This window comes from Pongo abelii, chromosome 3 (genome assembly GCF_028885655.2).
Source record: "Pongo abelii isolate AG06213 chromosome 3, NHGRI_mPonAbe1-v2.0_pri, whole genome shotgun sequence".
Lineage (NCBI taxonomy): Eukaryota > Metazoa > Chordata > Mammalia > Primates > Hominidae > Pongo > Pongo abelii.
In genome coordinates this window covers 6,218,649-6,235,441 of record NC_071988.2, presented here as the reverse complement: position 1 = coordinate 6,235,441, position 16,793 = coordinate 6,218,649, and the positions used below count along the sequence as shown (strand labels likewise).

The following is a 16,793-nucleotide window of genomic DNA, read 5'->3' as shown; positions in this document are numbered from 1 at the left end:
TCCCCATCTCAGGCGGTGGCACAGCTCAGCCCAGTCTGCATCTGCTCCCAGGACCAGCAATGTTGAACAGGTGCCCCTAGTAGGCAAGACAGGTAAGTCCCAAAATTGGGGCTGAGCCCAGGAGGGTTCTTGGCTTTACCCAGAAAAAAATTTCAGGGCAAGCTGGTGGTATTAGCAACTTTTATCGAAGTGGCAGAGTACAGCAGCAGCAGAGGTATCACTCCTTGGCAGAGCAGAGCTGCCCATAGCCAATGTGCCCAGAGTAGCAACTCAGAGGCAGTTCCACAGTCATATTTATACCTACTTTTTTTGGGGGGGGGGCAGACTTTCATTCTGTCACCCAGGCTGGAATGCAGTGGCACAATCTCAGCTCAGTGCAACCTCCACCTCCTGGGTTTAAGCAATTCTCCTGCCTCAGCCTCCCCAGTAGCTGGAATTACAGGCACGTGCCACCACACTCAGCTAATTTTTGTATTTTTAGTAGAGATGGGGTTTCGCCATGCTGGCCAGGCTGGTCTCAAACTCCTGACCTCAGGTGATCCGCCCACCTCGGCCTCCCAAAGTGCTGGAATTACAGGTATGAGCCACCATGCCCGGCCTATACCCACTTTTAATTATGTGCAAATTAAGGGGGGAGATTATGCAGAAATTTCTAGAAATAGGGTGGTAACTTCTGGGTCATAAGGCTGTTGTCATGGGAAGCGGCAGTAATGTCCGGGTGTTGTCAGTGGGCATGTATTCTGTAGAGGTGCTTTTACCTCTTCCCCTGTTTAGCTAGTCCTCAGACTGGTCTGATGTCTGAGCCCTGTCTCCAGAGTCCCGCCTCCTGCGGCCTCACTAGGACTACAGGTGTGCAGGCAGCTCTAATCCTTCCCCAGAGGCCACCCAGGTGTCCAGGGACTGTGCTGTCTCTGGGATTCATTAAAGGCCACTCTGTGCCCCAAGCCTCTCACACTGGGCCCTCAGCATCATGTCCCCTCCCAAGAGGGAACAAAACAATCCCTTCTAGGCTCTACTCTGCAGAATTTACAGCTGAGCCATAGGACTGGGAGTTCCAATTCTTCCCCCATGTCGCCCTGCCTTTCATCACTTGGTCCAGGACAAACTGTTCTCCAATTTCCAGCCTGGGGAAAAGCAAGTTCTGCCTCATGGCAGCATTTACCAGCTGAAACACCCTGTTTTTGTTTGCACCTGTGTTTGTTCTCAGGCTACAGCTAATGATGCCCTGGGGCTGCCCATAGTCAAACTGGTTTGCAAAACTGCATCTTTGACTTCAACAATTTCCAAAGAATCTCTAAATTTATAAATAATTTACTCAAGAGAAAGAAAAATGAATCCAGACAAACTCTGCAATGCACCAAAGAAATGAAATCTACATAGAGATTGCACTATAGATGACTGAGGCAAAAACAGGAAGCTATTGCAACATTGGGGGAGGCAGGAGTTCGTAGATGTGCATAAAGTCCTGGTCCCAACCTTACAGAATGCTCACTCTTCTCAAGCACACACACAGAGTGTGCTGCAATTGCCCAGGCCGAAATTTTTACAAATTTCAGAGAATCACTATCAAATCGAACTCCATCTCTAATAAGAATACAATTAAGTCAGAGATCAGTAATAGAAGAGCATAAACAGCTCTAATGTGGTTGAAATTTTTAAAACACAGTTTTGGGGGGTTTTTTTTGGTTTTTGGTTTTTTGTTTTTTTGAGACAGAGTTTCGCTCTTGTTGCCCAGGCTGGAGCACAGTGGCACGATCTCGGCTCATTGCAACCTCCACCTCCTAGGTTCAAGCTATTCTCCTGCCTCAACCTCCCAAGTAGCTAGGATTATAGGTGCCCATCGCCACGCCTGGCTAATTTTTGTATTTTTAGTAGAGACAGAGTTTCGCCATGTTGGCCAAGCTGGCCTCAAACTCCTGTGATGTGCCTGCCTCAGCCTCCCAAAGTGCTGAGATTATGGGCATGAGCCACTGCGCCCGGCCAAAACACAGTTCTAATAATTTATGGATCAAAAAATGATAATTGGAATAAAAGTACACTTAGAACTAAATAATGAAAATACCAATATCAAAAGTTGTGTGATGCAGCTAAAGTCACGCTTGACGTGAATTTAAGATCTTAAATGCTACATTAGAAAAAAAAAGAAACCATTAATGAGTTGAGTTTCACCTAAGAAAATTTTTTAAAAGCACAGAATAAATCAAAGAAAGTAGAAAGGAGATAATAAAGATAAGAACAGAAATTAACGAAAGAGGCTGGGCATGGTGGCTCACTCCTGTAATCCCAACACTTTGGGAGGCCAGGGCGGGCAGATTGCTTGAGGTCAGGAGTTCAAGACCAGCCAGGCCAACATGGCAAAACCCCATCTCTACTAAAAATAAAAAAATTAGCTGGGTGTGGTGGTGGGTGCCTGTAATCCCAGCTACAGGAGGCTGAAGCAGAACTGTTTGAACCCGAGAGGCAGAAGTTGCAGTGAGCCGAGATCGCACCACTGCACTCCAACCTGGGCGACAGAGCGAAACTCTGTTTCAAAAAAAAGGAAAAAGAAATTCGAAAGAAATAAATAAAAGAGAAAACAAAGAAATGCTAGCTCATCAGTCCCTGGATGCATGTTGTGCACCTGGCATTTCTGCCCTGCACAAGAACACCTGGAGGAGTGGGGCCCAATCTAACCTCATCCCAGGGAAGAGGTGCTGTTTTTGAACTCATCCACCTTCTGGGAGCCATTTGGTTTTTTGGTGGCTTTATTTCCTCCCATTTAAATAGCAGTTTTAGCAGTTTTGGGTTCACAGCAGAAAGTATAGAAACCTCCCATACAACATCTGTCCTCCTACCTGCATACTCTCCCCCTTCTCATCAACATCTCCCATACAGCGGTAAGTTTGTTGCAACTGATGCATCCACATTAATGCATCATAATCACCCAAAGTCCTTAGTTTACATAAGTGCTCACTCTTGGTGCTGTACATTCTATGGGTTTGGATGAATGTATAACGACATGTGTCTACCGTTATGGTATCATACAGAGTAGTTTCACCACTGCCCTAAAAATCCTGTGGCTCCTCCCCCCACTCATCCCTCCCAATCCACTCAGATCTTTTTACCATCTCCAAAGTTTTACCTTGCCTAGAATGTCATACAGTTGGAATTATACAATATGGAGTCTTTTCAGATTGACTTCACTTAAATAATATGCGTTTTAGTTTCCTCCATGTCTTCTCATGGCTTGATGACACATTTCTTTTTAATGCTGATTAATATCCCACTGTCTGGATGTACCACAGTTTTTGTATCCATTCACCTATAGAAGGACATCTAGATTGCTTCCAAGTTTTGCCAACTACAGTTAAAGCTGGTAGACACGTCCACCTGCAGATTTCTGCGTGAGCCTAAGTTTCCAACTCATTTGGATAAATACCAAGGAATGTGATTGCTGGATCCTATTGTAAGAATATGGTTTAGTTTTGTAAGAAACTACCAAACTGTCTTCCAAAATGGCAGTATAATTTTGCATTCCCACGAGCAAGGAATAAAAGTTCCTGTTGATCCAAGTCCTCAATAGCATTTGGTGTTGTAGGTGTTCTGGATTTTGACTATTCTAATATGTGCTTAGTAGTATCTCATTTTTGTTTGAGTCACTTATTTTTATTCATATAAAAAATGTATGAGCTAGCTGTCTCTGATATGTCAAGTGTGAACCCCAAATATCTAAGACATGCATCAGTCAATTAAGCAAGTTTATTTTGCCAAGGTTAAGGACACACATCCATGACATGGCCTCAGGAGGTCCTGATGACATGTGCCCAAGCTGGTTGGGGTACAGCTTGGTTTTATACATTTTAGGGAGACATGGGACATCAATCAATATATGTAAGATGTACATTGGATTGGTCCAGACAGGCCAGACAACTTGAAGCAGGGCAGGGGCTTTCAGTTAATAGGTAGATAAGAGACAAACAGTTGCATTCTTTTGAGTTTCTGATTGGCCTTTCCAAAGGAGGCAGTCAGAGATGCATCTATCTCAGTGAGCAGACGGGTGGCTCTGAGTTCTGTCATTTGTCCACAAGGAATTTCCTTGTGAGGGAGGTATGTAGCTTTTTAATCTTAGTAGCCATCTTTTTTAGGAATAGAATGGGAGGCAGGTTTGCCTGACGCAGTTCCCAGCTTGACTTTCCCCTTTGGTTTAGTGATTTTGGGGTCCCAAGATTTATTTTCCTTTCACACAAGTAAGCCCAAAAGTTGGGTTTTTACAAGAGCAACCAAAATATTAAGAACCTGAGAAAAGTCAAAACAAAACATATACTTACGTTTCTCTGAACCCTTAATTCTGCTATAATCAAAACTGTGATGTGTCCCTTTAACTGGAAAATGGAAGCCAAATCCACGGGATTTATGTAAGCTGGATTTCTGAAAAGTTTATTGATGTTTGGGAATGGGACAACAAGCTAGGAAATTAACGTATCTCTCCTCATTCTGTGTTGAGTGGATGTTAAGGCAAATTTACCAATATGCGCCAAGCTCTGCCCAGGGCGTTAGGGCATTAGGGCCACAGAGCTAAGACCCCAAAGAGCCCAGGATCCAGTGGAAGGGCTCAGAGGCTGTGGACAGCGCCTTGCACCACACACTGAATGTGGGTCTGCTGGGGCCTCAGGACGGAGCAGCCAGGCTCCACCTTGGGGTGTGGGGAGGCCGGTTTGGTGAAAAGACACCCAGACCCTTCTGACTGTCATCCAAGGAAGAAAGAAAACTACTCTTTAAAAAGGCAGAAGGGGTCAGGCGCGCGGCTCATGCCTGTAATCTCTGCACTTTGGGAGGTCCGAAGTGGAAGGATCACTTGAGGCCAGAAGATCAAGGCTGCAGTGAGCCATGATCCCACCACTGGACTCCAGCCTGGGCGACAGAGCGAGACCCTGCCTCCAAAAAAAAAAAAAAAAAAAAAAACTTTTTACATAATAATAAGTAAATAAGGCCCACCGCGGTGGCTCACGCCTGTAATCCCAGCACTTTGGGAAGCCGAGGTGGGTGGATCACGAGGTCAGGAGATCGAGACCATCCTGGCTAATACGGTGAAACCCCGTCTCTACTAAAAATACAAAAAATTAGCCGGGTGCGGTGGCGAGTGCCTGTAGTCCCAGCTACTCGGGAGGCTGAGGCAGGAGAATGGCGTGAACCCGGGAGGCGGAGTTTGCAGTGAGCCGAGATCGCGCCACTGCACTCCAGCCTGGGCGACACACGCTCAAAAAAAAAAAAAAAGTAAATAAAACTGCTGAGGGGACTCAGGTCCCCCCTGCGTGAAAGCAAGGGGCTTTAAGCGTCCACCTGGGGTCGCTGCATTATCACGTAGGCTCCTCCTCTTCTAGTGTGGAAGGCCCTTTTTAATTTTCATTTATATGTTATTTATTTATTTTGTGACGGAGTCGCACTCTGATGCACAGGCCGGAGAGCAGTGGCGCGATATGGGCTCACTGCAACTTCCGCCTCCCGTTTTCAAACGTTTGTCTCAGCCTCTCAAGCAGCTGGGATTACACGCGTGCAACACAACGCCCGGCTAATTTTTGTATTTTTGGTAGAGACGGGGTCTCGACATGTTGGCCAGGCGGGTCTCGAATTCCTGACCTCAAGCCATCCATCCACCTCGCCTCCCAACGTGCTGAGATTACAGGCGTGAGCCACCGCGCCTGGGAAGTGTGGGAGGCCTTTTTTAAAAATGTAAACTCGCGTGCTCAAGAAGCCCTCTAGGAGGGAAACACCCAGAAGAGGCCACCCTCCAAACACACGGTAAAACAGGGATGACGCACAGAGGTAACGGGAAACGAGGAACGAGCGAGACCGTGCCGTCTCGTACCTGCGCGTGCCTGCGTGCGCGTCCGTGCGGTCGCGACGGCGCCGCCAGCGCCTCTCTTCTAGACGTGCGCGTGCCCGCAGCTCGCCCCCCTGACCGTAAACAGGCCCGGCTGTGTCGTGAAAGGGGCCGTAACGCGCAGAGCGCTGGTTGACGGCCGGGACTCCATTTTGTTCGCCGTTACTCTGCGCGTAAGTCGCTTCTCCGTGGCTTCTCTGAGAAGAAAAGTTGAAAAAGGGTAAAAGTTTTCAGGAATATTCGGGCTCTCTGTTGCTAAGCATAGCGAGTGTCGGTTTTCTCTCTCCAACAGACATCGCTATTGCGGTTCCGAGGCAGTGGGAAGAGATGCGGCCCCTGGACATCGTCGAGCTGGCGGAACCGGAGGAAGTGGAGGTGCTGGAGCCCGAGGAGGATTTCGAGCAGTTTCTGCTCCCGGTCATCAACGAGATGCGCGAGGACATCGCGTCGCTGACGCGCGAGCACGGGCGGGCGTACCTGCGGAACCGGAGCAAGCTGTGGGAGATGGACAATATGCTCATCCAGATCAAAACGCAGGTGGAGGCCTCGGAGGAGAGCGCCCTCAACCACCTCCAGAACCCGGGCGACGCGGCCGAGGGCCGGGCGGCCAAGAGGTGCGAGAAGGCCGAGGAGAAGGCCAAGGAGATCGCGAAGATGGCAGAGATGCTGGTGGAGCTGGTCCGGCGGATAGAGAAGAGCGAGTCGTCGTGAGCGCGGTCGGCGGTAAGTCGGGCACCCGCGCCAGGCCGAGGAGCGGCCCCAGCTTGGCCGCTCTTCGAGAGCGATGATTTCATCAAGATGCACCGGGATCGGGGGTGGGGCGGGAGAATAAAGGCGTGCTCGGGTCAGGGCGGATCTGGGCCCCGTCTTCGTGTTTTGTTTTTTGACGGTGGCGGCCTGGGATAATCAGAGTGGCCGGGTTTGGGCGTGATGCGTGTTCAGTGGAAGGATCATAAATCTCAGAGTCGCCAAGGAAACAGAACCGGACAAGGTCCCGGGCCATCCAGCAAGCGGGGGTGGAAATAGAGGATTTTCGGGGAAGACGTTGGACAAGTCAACGTTGCTAGAGACTGGAGTGAGTCAGGTGGTGGCCAGAAGAGGCGGCGTCCTGCACGGTGGCGTTCGTGAGGGTTTGGGGGTCGTTGTGCCCGGGATTAATCTCTCAATGATGAATTTCTTCCCATTGTGCTTTAGGTTTACAGCCAATGGATTCTGGTCAACTGGTGGAGATTGGCTGACACCTGGAGAAGCCGAAACCAGAGAGCCTTTTGTTTTCTCTTTTTTCCTCTGTCTATGCTCTGTCTCACTTAACACTACGTTTTCTGCTGTGGTCTGTGGTTGATGACCTCAATATGAGTTTCGATTGTTACGTGTTTTTGTTTGGGAAGTAATTTTGTTTGAAAATGCTCTCACATACAGGAATTAGGGCCTAGATTGTAAGCTCTTGCAGCAGTCACATTTGTTCCCGGGCTTTGGTTGTTATTTCTAAATTTTTGAGGTGCTTTGCTCTTTCTTGTGTGACCTGATAGCTCCCTGGAACTTTGGGTCTGTGTGTGACACGTGAGACTCACAGTTGGAGTTCTCCAGCTCTGGAGGTGCTGAAGGAGCTGCATTAATTCTGGAAGACGACTCCATGCAGTAACTACTGAAGAAAGGACCAGACTTCAACGGGGAGTGTGGATGGGCCGACCTGGCTGAGACTCGTGAATCTGGAGAAGAGCTGGAGAATGGATAGTACTGTCTGTATTTGGAGACTTTAATTTCTGTGTGAGACCAAAGGAGGAGAGATGTATTTTGTTCAAAATTTAAATTTTTTGTGGTACACTATCTTATGTAACCTGTCTGGTGAGTTTGTTTGGACAACCTAACTCAGCTTTATTTGACATGGAACCTAAAATAGAAGATAAGATCTTGATATTCTGTACAAGTTGATATAATACCCTGATGCGTTTTAGAGGACTTGGCATAAAATGAAAGATTTGCAAAGGCCCTTGAGGGGCTCGGGGATGAGAGTATGGAACTGTCTGCATTGGACCCTAAACTGGACTGGAAGAGGCATCTTCAAGGTTCATACGTTGTCCAGCTATAAGTTCATTTGAGTAGCAGACCTAGCAAATATTTGAGGTCAAAACCCTACCATGTTAAAACAAAAAACTTACCATGTTAATAAAAGTATTCATTTGCTTGAAAAGATGAAAGACCTAAAAGGTTATTGAGAAATGTTACTCCTTTAAGAAGGAAATCTGCTGTCTCCCAGATTGTTCTCACTGTCCAATGGAGAGTGAACGTCTTAACGGTTTCTGAGGCTCTTAGCCTCTAATCAAAGGGAAGCTTTATCTCTGTCTGCTGTTGGGAACCGGGTGAGGAAAAAACACACTTGGTTCTTAGTGTGGGAAGAAACCACATGTAATCCTGTGGTCCAGGCCTCTGCCTTCAGAGAGCCAAAGCACCTTCAGTCTTTACAATTGGAACATTTTTTTCTAGGCCTTGCACTGGGAATATAGCGATTACAGTTGCAGGGTGAGGGATGACATAGAGGAGATGTGATACCTCACCCTCCTTCCAGATTGAAGCCTTTCTCCGCCAGCTGCTAGAAGTGTTGCTGACAAACACCCCTCAGCTGGTTAGCCCTCTGGGAAGTGCCTTTTCAGAGGAGAGCTGCGTTAGCCAAAGTCATGCCCTTTTTCCTGGGTAGCCTACATCTAGTGACTAATGGGCTGGAAATCTCAGGTCGTTATTTCTCTTACCCCAATTTGGGACAATTTTAAGGGACATGGTGGCTTCTGAGCTTGTGGGGTCTGCTGAGGCTTTTGTTAGGATTGCACCACACAGCCCACTCCTCCCCTGTCCCAGCCTTGCATTCCTTCTCTTCCACAAGTGTTAATCCCTAAAAAACGTGCATCTAGTTTTCATCTTGGAGTCCACTTTCTGGGCAACCTAGTTGGCAGAAATCAAACAAAGCCATGTGTCCCAAGCACTAATAAAGATAGCATGTCCCAGGAGAACACTGAGGGGGAGGTCTAGGAAAGCTTTCCAGAGCATGTAACTCTTTCAGAGCTTGGCCTGAAAGAGGAGCGCAGCTTCCGAGGTCGGGAAGAGCAGGAGAGGCGTGCTAGGCCCAGGAAACAAAAGGGAAGATGAAGACGTTCAAGGTTTTCTGTGTGAGTTCCACACAGAGAAGGGAGAAATGTGTAGGATGGAATTATGAACTGGAAAACAACCACCAAAACTACATTTCGTACATTTGCCAAAACAAGAAATGTAACATTGGTACAACACTACCAACTAGACTTTTCTCTGCTTTCACCAGTTTCCCACTAAGGCCCTTTTTCTGTTCTGGGATACCACGTTGCATCGGGGAGTCGATTGTTTTCAATGAGTAATATTTATAAATGACACGAAAGTGATCCTTCATCTCTCCCCAACTTCCCAGTTCCCCTCCCAGGAAACTACAAGTTTCTTGTATATCCTTACAAATACTAATGTGTTTGAACGGCTTCCACTTTTTTTTTTTTTTTTTTTTTTTTTTTGGTGAGACAGGGTCTCTGTGTCTCACAGGCTGGAATGCAGTGTTGTGATCACTCACTGCAGCCTTGACCTCCTGGTGTCAGGCGATCCTCCCACCTCAGCCTCCCGGGTAGCTGGAAATTTGTGTATTTGTGTGTGTGTGTGTGGAGGTGGGGTTTTGCTATTTGTCCAGGCTGGTCTTGAACTCTTGGGCTCAAGTGATCACCTTAGCCTCCTGAGTAACTAGAACATCACCGCGGTTAATTTTTGTATTTTTTGTAGAGACAGGTTTTTGCCATCTTGGCCATTTTGGTCTCAAATTCCTGAGCTCAAGCCATCCACCCGCCTTGGCCTCCCAAAGTGCTGGCATTACAGGCATGAGCCACCGCGCCCAGTCCACCTGTTTGTTTTGTTTTTTACATTAATGGTAGCACACTGTATAATCTGTTCATGTCCTTCATTTGTCTGTTTACTTGGAAGTCTTTTCCTATCTAACATCTAAATCTGCATTCTTTTTTTTTTTTTTAAGGCTGCATAGTGTTCATTCTTATGCCAGCGTTTGAAAACTATTGTCCTAAAATCTTTCCAGTAACTCCTTAGTTCCTCTTTTTTATGATTCTGGTCACAACTGCAATGCAGCCACTAATTTCCAATTGCCCCAGCTCCTGAATTTCATACTCCTGGCTTGCTAGCAATTGGAGGAGCAATCCAATCTTGCATTTTCTAAGCAAAGAATGTGATAAGAAGCATTCTGAGAGTCTTATGTGGCTGTACAGTCATTAAATTTTCTGGCTGGAGTTGCCATAATTATTTATTTATTTATTTATTGAGACAGGGTCTAACTCTGTTGCCCAGGCTGGAGTGTAGTGGCATGATCTCAGCTCACTGCAACTTCTGCCTCCCAGGGCTCAAGCAATTCTCCTGCCTCAGCCTCCCGAGTAGCTGGGGTTACATGTGGGTGCCACCATGCCCTGCTAATTTTTGGCATTTTTAGTAGAGACAGGGTTTCACTATGTTGGCCAGGCTGGTCTTGAATTCCTGGCCTCAAGTGATCCACCTGCCTTGGCCTCCCAAAGTCGTGGTATTACAGGATGGCAGAGCTGGAAAGAACCTCAGAGAGCAATGAAGCTTTTCTGGGTTAAAATATAGAAGTTATTAGTGCTGTTCACCAAATAAATTCCAATTCTCTGCCTTCTAGGCACAGAGTAGGATGGCACTTTCTGGCCCCCTTGGGGTTGGGTGGGGCCATGTGATTAATTCTGGCCAATGAGTTACAAAGGAAAGTTACATCTGTTGCATCCAACCCAGAACCTCCAAAGCAACACCCCGCAGAGCTGTCTCTTCCCTCTGGTACAGGAACCAGCAACATTCCAGATGGTGGCTGAACTTAATGACCATAGTTCCCTACCAATCTATGATGAGTACCACAAACAAGGAAAAACCTTAGTTGTTTTAAGCCACTGAGATTTGGGGATTGTTTGTTACAATAACAACTTAGACTAAGATGACTGATACAGATACTCATTATTTCTTCCATTCCTTGTGTTTTGATGAAAGGGTTGTTCTCCCTTCTACCTGAGGCCCGTTGATCACATCCCTCCCACTAGCCCAGGCATTGTCCAACATGTTATCTCCTGTCTCTGGTTTTCACATGTAGCTCTTGACTTTCCTCTGCCTTGTAATGACTTCAAGGTGAAAGAAAGCGCACGTTCAAACTCCTACTCCTGGCCATTCTCCCCCTTCCAGGCAGCAGGTAAACATGGAGTGGCTTGAGTTCCTACCACCTTCCAGAGATAAACGGGGATTTGTTGCCCTGGTTAACACTGTGGCCAGGTAAATCTACCAAATCCATCCAGGGCCTGCTTCAGTCACTGCCTGATATGGTTTGGCTGTGTCCCCACCCAAATCTCATCTTGTCCTGGGAGTGACCCGGTGGGAGGTCACTGAATCATGGGGTGGTTACCCCCATACTGTTCTTGTGATAGTGAGTTTCCACGAGATCTGATGGTTTTACAAGGGGCTTTTCTCCCTTTGCTCGGCACTTCTCCTTCCTGCCGCCATACGAAAAAGGACAGGTTTGCTTCCCCTTCTGCCACGATTTTAAGTTGCCTGAGGCCTCCTCAGCCACGTTGAACTGGGAGTCAATTAAACCTCTTTCCTTTATAAATTATCAGTCTCGGGTATTTCTTCATAGCAGCATGAGAACAGACTAATACACAGCCCAGCCTATGTTAGACCCTCCCTGAGTCAATTCTCTTTTCCCCTTCTCTGATTTCCATACTGCTCTGTGGTACGTATTTACTGGTTTATATCCCCATTGCCTCCTCCTTCAGACTCTATTCCGTGGTTCACAAAATCCTGCATTCCATTATTCCCAAATTAATCCATATTATTCTTTGCCTCTTCAAAGCACATTTCTTTACCAACTCTTAATAGCCGAAACTAGATTTTCCCCAAGCCCTGGACTTGCCTGTAGCCTTGTTGGTGATGGTTCCTTACAGCACTCACCCACTGCCTGGGGCAGATACTGGGTTCATCAGGACTGCATTTTTGCCAGAGAGGAGTGAAGAAAGGAAAAAAGAGCTTAGGGTTTTGACAAGGACATCATTGCAACAATACATGATGTACTCTGAGTGGGGAAGTATGGAGGTGAAAAGCAGGAGAGCAATGGGCGAAAGTAGCTGCTAAAGTGAATGGAGGTCCCAGCATGTTAGTGACTACAGTGGAAGTGTCACCTGGAGGATGGGATATGGCCAGAAAATAGGAGGGCTGATATAGGAAAGTAATTTATCATATTAAAAACTAGTATGATTGTCAAATAAAATGTATTTTAAATGTATAATGACATCCTGCAAGCTACATGCCTCTGGGGCCTCAGATAATTCTTGTTTTAACACCTGTGAAGCATTTACTATGGGCCAGTTACCTACAATTCCTCAAAAGCCCTTCACGACCCCTCAGTGGGGCAGATGCCATTATTAAAATTAGTCTTGTCTTATCAATGAGGCACAGAGATATTAAGTAGGCCAGGTTTGAGACAATAACAAGCCCCAACTCACTCTTGGGAGTGAATGGCCAAGCAGGGTGGAGGAGCTCCTTGGATATGAGGGCCCAGGTGTGGGGCTGGTGGCTGTGTGAGCATGGAATTCTCTCAGGATGATGGCAGGGCTTGGGGTGGAGGGGAAGGCCAGGAGCCAGGTGCCCAAGTTTGCAGTGAATGACGGGACTCCAATGGGGTGAAAAGAGATTGGAGGATGACAGAGGTGAGAAGAGGGAGAGGGCAGTCAGATGACCAGGGAGTGCTCCCAAGGAGCACCATTTTGGACAAGAGGGAGGGGAAGTAGAGTGTGGACGTGGCCTGGGAGAACACTGCCCCCAAATTCTGATTGACACACGAGGGACATATAGAAATGAGTGGCTTTTCCCTCACAGGCCTGAGGATGAAATAGCACTATTCTCAGGGGTAAGGTGGGGGGAGGGTGGAGCTCCTCCAAGAAGTCAGGCACATGCTGGAGGCCCAGGAACAGGTTTGGGGGTGAAGAGGAGTGGAGAACATCACTGGAAACTTGTCCTAGGCTGAGTTCTCCTTGGTTCATCAATGGGAGAAACAGCAGTGACAGGCTAGTAAGTTTAGTCCTGAATTTAGTCTCTTTGAGGGAGGACAGGCATGGCCTTGGTGTGATCGCTATGGAGGCAAAGATGTGGCAGTTGGAGATTGTCACTCAACTGTGCTTCCTGCAGTAGCTTCTGTGAATGAGCTTGGAGAGGCACCACTGCTGGTCATTTGGGGCCTCACAGGCAAGGGGTTCTGCATCCCAAACCCAAAGAACTATGGGAGATGGCTCCAAAAGAAGCCATCTTACAGGGAAATGAGACTGAGGCCCCAAACCTTTCTCAAGCATCTTCAGTAAAGGTCCTTCCTCAGAGAGTGAGTGCCAGTCACGTGGGCAAACACCAGATGATGACTGTCACCTTCCTGTCAAGGCCACTGGCTCCACAGGGACACCACTGGGAAAGTAGGGGAAGGACAGAGCGCAGTAAGGAAAATGCCGGCATCTTCACAAGATTTGGGCTGTGGCTGCCTGCACATTGGGGCTGGCTGACAGCAAACAGGCAGGAAGCATCTGAGGGGGTCTTGTTTGTGGTGTTTTTGTTTTGTTTTGTTTTGTTTTGTTTTTTGAGATGGAGTCTTGCTCTGTCGCCCAGGCTGGAGTGCAGTGGCATGATCTCGGCTCACTGCAAGCTCTGCCTCCCGGGTTCACGCCATTCTCCTGCCTCAGCCTCCCGAGTAGCTGGGACTACAGGCAGCCGCCACCACGCCCGGCTAATTTTTTGTATTTTTAGTAGAGAAGGGGTTTCACCATGTTAGCCAAGATGGTCTTGATCTCCTGACCTCATGATCCGTGTGCCTCAGCCTCCCAAAGTGCTGGGATTACAGGCATGAACCACCGCGCCCGGCCCCCTTGTTTGTGTTTTTATTTCTTGTTTTGCTCTTTTGTTTTTTTGGGACATGGGGTCTTGCTTTGCCCAGGCTGGGGTGCAGTGGTGTGATCACAGCTCACTGCAGCCTCAACCTCCCAGGCTCAAGCGATCCTCCTGCCTCAGCCTCTCCAGTAGCGGGGACCACAGGCATGTACCACCTCACCTGGCTAATTTTTTTTTTTTATTTTTTACAGAGATACGGTTTCCCTACGTTGCCCAGGCTGGTCTCAGACTCCTGGGCTCAAGCAATCCTCCTGCCTCAGTCTCCCAAAGTCATCCGAAGGTTTTGAAGAAAATATATGGCCAAAGAAATTCCAAGGTGAGTCTGCTAAAACTTGGGGTTGTTCAGCCCCTGAAGGAAGTGCTGAGCCCCAGCACCTGCACCAGCAGGAAGAAGGCTTCAGAAACCGCAAAGCCCCTGGAGGGGGCACCCTCTGAGGCACATTTCATACAAGACCTGAGAAGATAATAGATAATAAAGAGTCTCCCTGAGGCAAAAGCCAGGGACCTAGAGGGAAGGAGGCAAAGTAGTTTCTTCTAGAGAGCAAGACCTTTGATGATCCCCAAAGGCCATAGGCACCATGTATTTCCCATTCCTCCCTTTTCCTCCCTATTTTGTGTGTTAGAAGCAAGCCAGCCCATACTCCAGGAGAGAAGAATTATGCTCCACCTACTGAAGAGATGAGTAGCAAGGAGATGGTGGACATATTTTTTTAATCTTTTCAAATTCCTTTTTATCATGTGGACATACTTTTAAAACCACCACAACTATTGTCGTTATGAGGTAGGGGGCGGGACTCGACTCTGGAGGCGGGGTTTAGACTCCAGACCAGACTAAGACTAGCTGAAACAAGGAAGAGTTGGAAGCACCTCTCCATGAGACATGCCCACCAGTGCCATCAGTTTACCATTGCCATGGCAACCCCCAGAAGTTACAGCCCCTTTCCATGGCAATGACCCAATGACACAGAATTTACCACCCCTTTTCTAGAACTTTCTGCATAATCTACCCCTTAATTTTTTATTTTATTTAATTAATGTATTTATTTTTTCTTTTTATTGAGACAGTCTTGCACTGTCGCCCAGGCTAGAGTGCAGTGGCGCGATCTCAGCTCACTGCAACCTCCGCCAACCAGGTTCGAGCAATTCTCCTGCCTCAGCCTCCCGAGTAGCTAGGATTATAGGTGCCTGCCACCATGCCCAGCTAATTTTATTGTATTTTTAGTAGAAACGGGGTTTCACTACGTTGACCAGGCTGGTCTTGAACTCCTGACCTCATGATCTGCCCACCTCAGCCTCCCAAAGTGCTGGGATTTCAGGAGTGAGCCGCCGCACCCAGCCTTTTTTTTTTATTTTTTAAGACAGTCTCCCTCTGTCACCCAAGCTGGAGTGCAGTGGCATGATCTCAGCTCACTGCAACCTCCACTTCCTGGGTTCAAGCAATTCTCCTGCCTCAGCCTCCCTAGTAGCTGGGATTATAGGCATGAGCCACCTCACACCCAGCTAATTTTTGTATTTCAGTAGAGACAGGGTTTCACCATGTTGGCCAGGATGGTCTCAAACTCCTGATCTCAAGCAATCCACCCACCTCAGCCTCCCAAAATGCTGAGATTATAGGCATGAGCCACTGCACCTGGCATCTACCCCTTAATTTGCATGTAATTAAAAGTGGGCATAAATATGACTGCAGAACTGCCCTGAGCAGCTCCTCTGGGCTCACTGCCTATGAGCACACCACCTGTGCTGCTACTGTGCACTGCTGCATCAATAACTCTTGCTGTCTACCACCACTGGCTCACCCTTGAATTCCTTCCTGGATAAAGCCAAGAACCCTCCCAGGCTAAGCCCCAATTTGTCCTGCATCAGTTGTATTCCAATGATATGATGTCTCTGAGATATCATAGATTCAAAAGAATCTAAATTGCCAACATTAATAATAGTTTCTAGAGTTTCAAGGTTTCTAGACACAAAAATCAATAAAAATCAGTAGTGTTTCTCTTTACCGGGAACAAAGAGGAAATATATTTTCTGAAAGGTACCACTGATAATAGAACCCAAAAACTTTTTTTTAATGGTGTGTTTCCTAGGGATACCATAACAAACTGCCACAAATTAAGTGGCTTAAAACAGAAATTTGTTTTTTCATAGTTCTGGAGTCTAAAATTAAGGTGTTGGTAGGTTCACATCTGGGCAAGAATCTTTCCTCGCCTCTCCCTGGCTTCTGGTAATTGTCAGCAATTCTTGGCATTCCTTGGCTTGTGGCTGCGTCAGTTCAGTCTGCCTCCATTATCCCATGGCCTTCTTCCCTTTGTCTTCACGTAAGGACACCAGTCATTGCATTTAGAGCCCACTCTCATCCAGTCTAACCTCATCTTAACTAGGTCTGCAAAGAACCTATTTGCAATAAAGTCATATTCTAAGGTTCTGGGCAGAAAAATTTTGCAGGGACATTATTCAACCCAGTACAGATGGTAACTAGGAAAATATATATTAGTATATATTAAATTTTTAATATGTGAAAAACCATTATGCATAAAATTATGTTGAAATACATTAAATAATGACAAAATAGATTAAGAAAATTACTATCATAATTATTCTCCAAACTGCTCCCACGAATCAAGGCAGTCCCAATAAAAATCTATTCAGATGGGTCTGTTTTGATTGTTTGGGTTGAATTTACAAAAAAATTAATTTGAGGGCTGAGTACAGTGGCTCATGCCTGTAATCCCAGCATGTTGGAAGGCCAAGGCAGGAAGATCGCCTGAGGCCAAAAGTTCAAACCTAGCCTAGGCTACATAGTGAGACCCCATCACTACCAAAAAAAAAAAAAAAATTAGCTGGGTGTGGTGGTGCATGCCTGTAGTCCCAACTACTCAGGAGGCTGAGGCAGGAAGATTGCTTGAGCCTGGGAGTTCAAGGCTGGAGTGAGCTATGATTGCAC

The 16,793-nt window shown here is 47.0% G+C and overlaps 1 protein-coding gene across 2 annotated transcripts; it reads left to right on the top strand.

The window, feature by feature from the left end:
• Positions 1-5,485: 5,485 nt before the first annotated feature.
• MRFAP1 (Morf4 family associated protein 1) lies at positions 5,486-8,051 on the top strand. 2 transcript variants are annotated; one of them, XM_054553691.2, is made up of 3 exons: positions 5,489-6,033; positions 6,153-6,583; positions 7,055-8,051. In XM_054553691.2, the coding sequence occupies exon 2, from the start codon at positions 6,188-6,190 to the stop codon at positions 6,569-6,571; it is 384 nt and encodes a 127-aa protein (XP_054409666.1). In that variant the 5' UTR covers positions 5,489-6,033; positions 6,153-6,187; the 3' UTR covers positions 6,572-6,583; positions 7,055-8,051. The 2 variants fall into 2 exon arrangements, with proteins under 2 accessions (XP_002814601.3, XP_054409666.1); XM_002814555.6 differs by having other exon boundaries at positions 5,486-6,583.
• Positions 8,052-16,793: the final 8,742 nt, after the last annotated feature.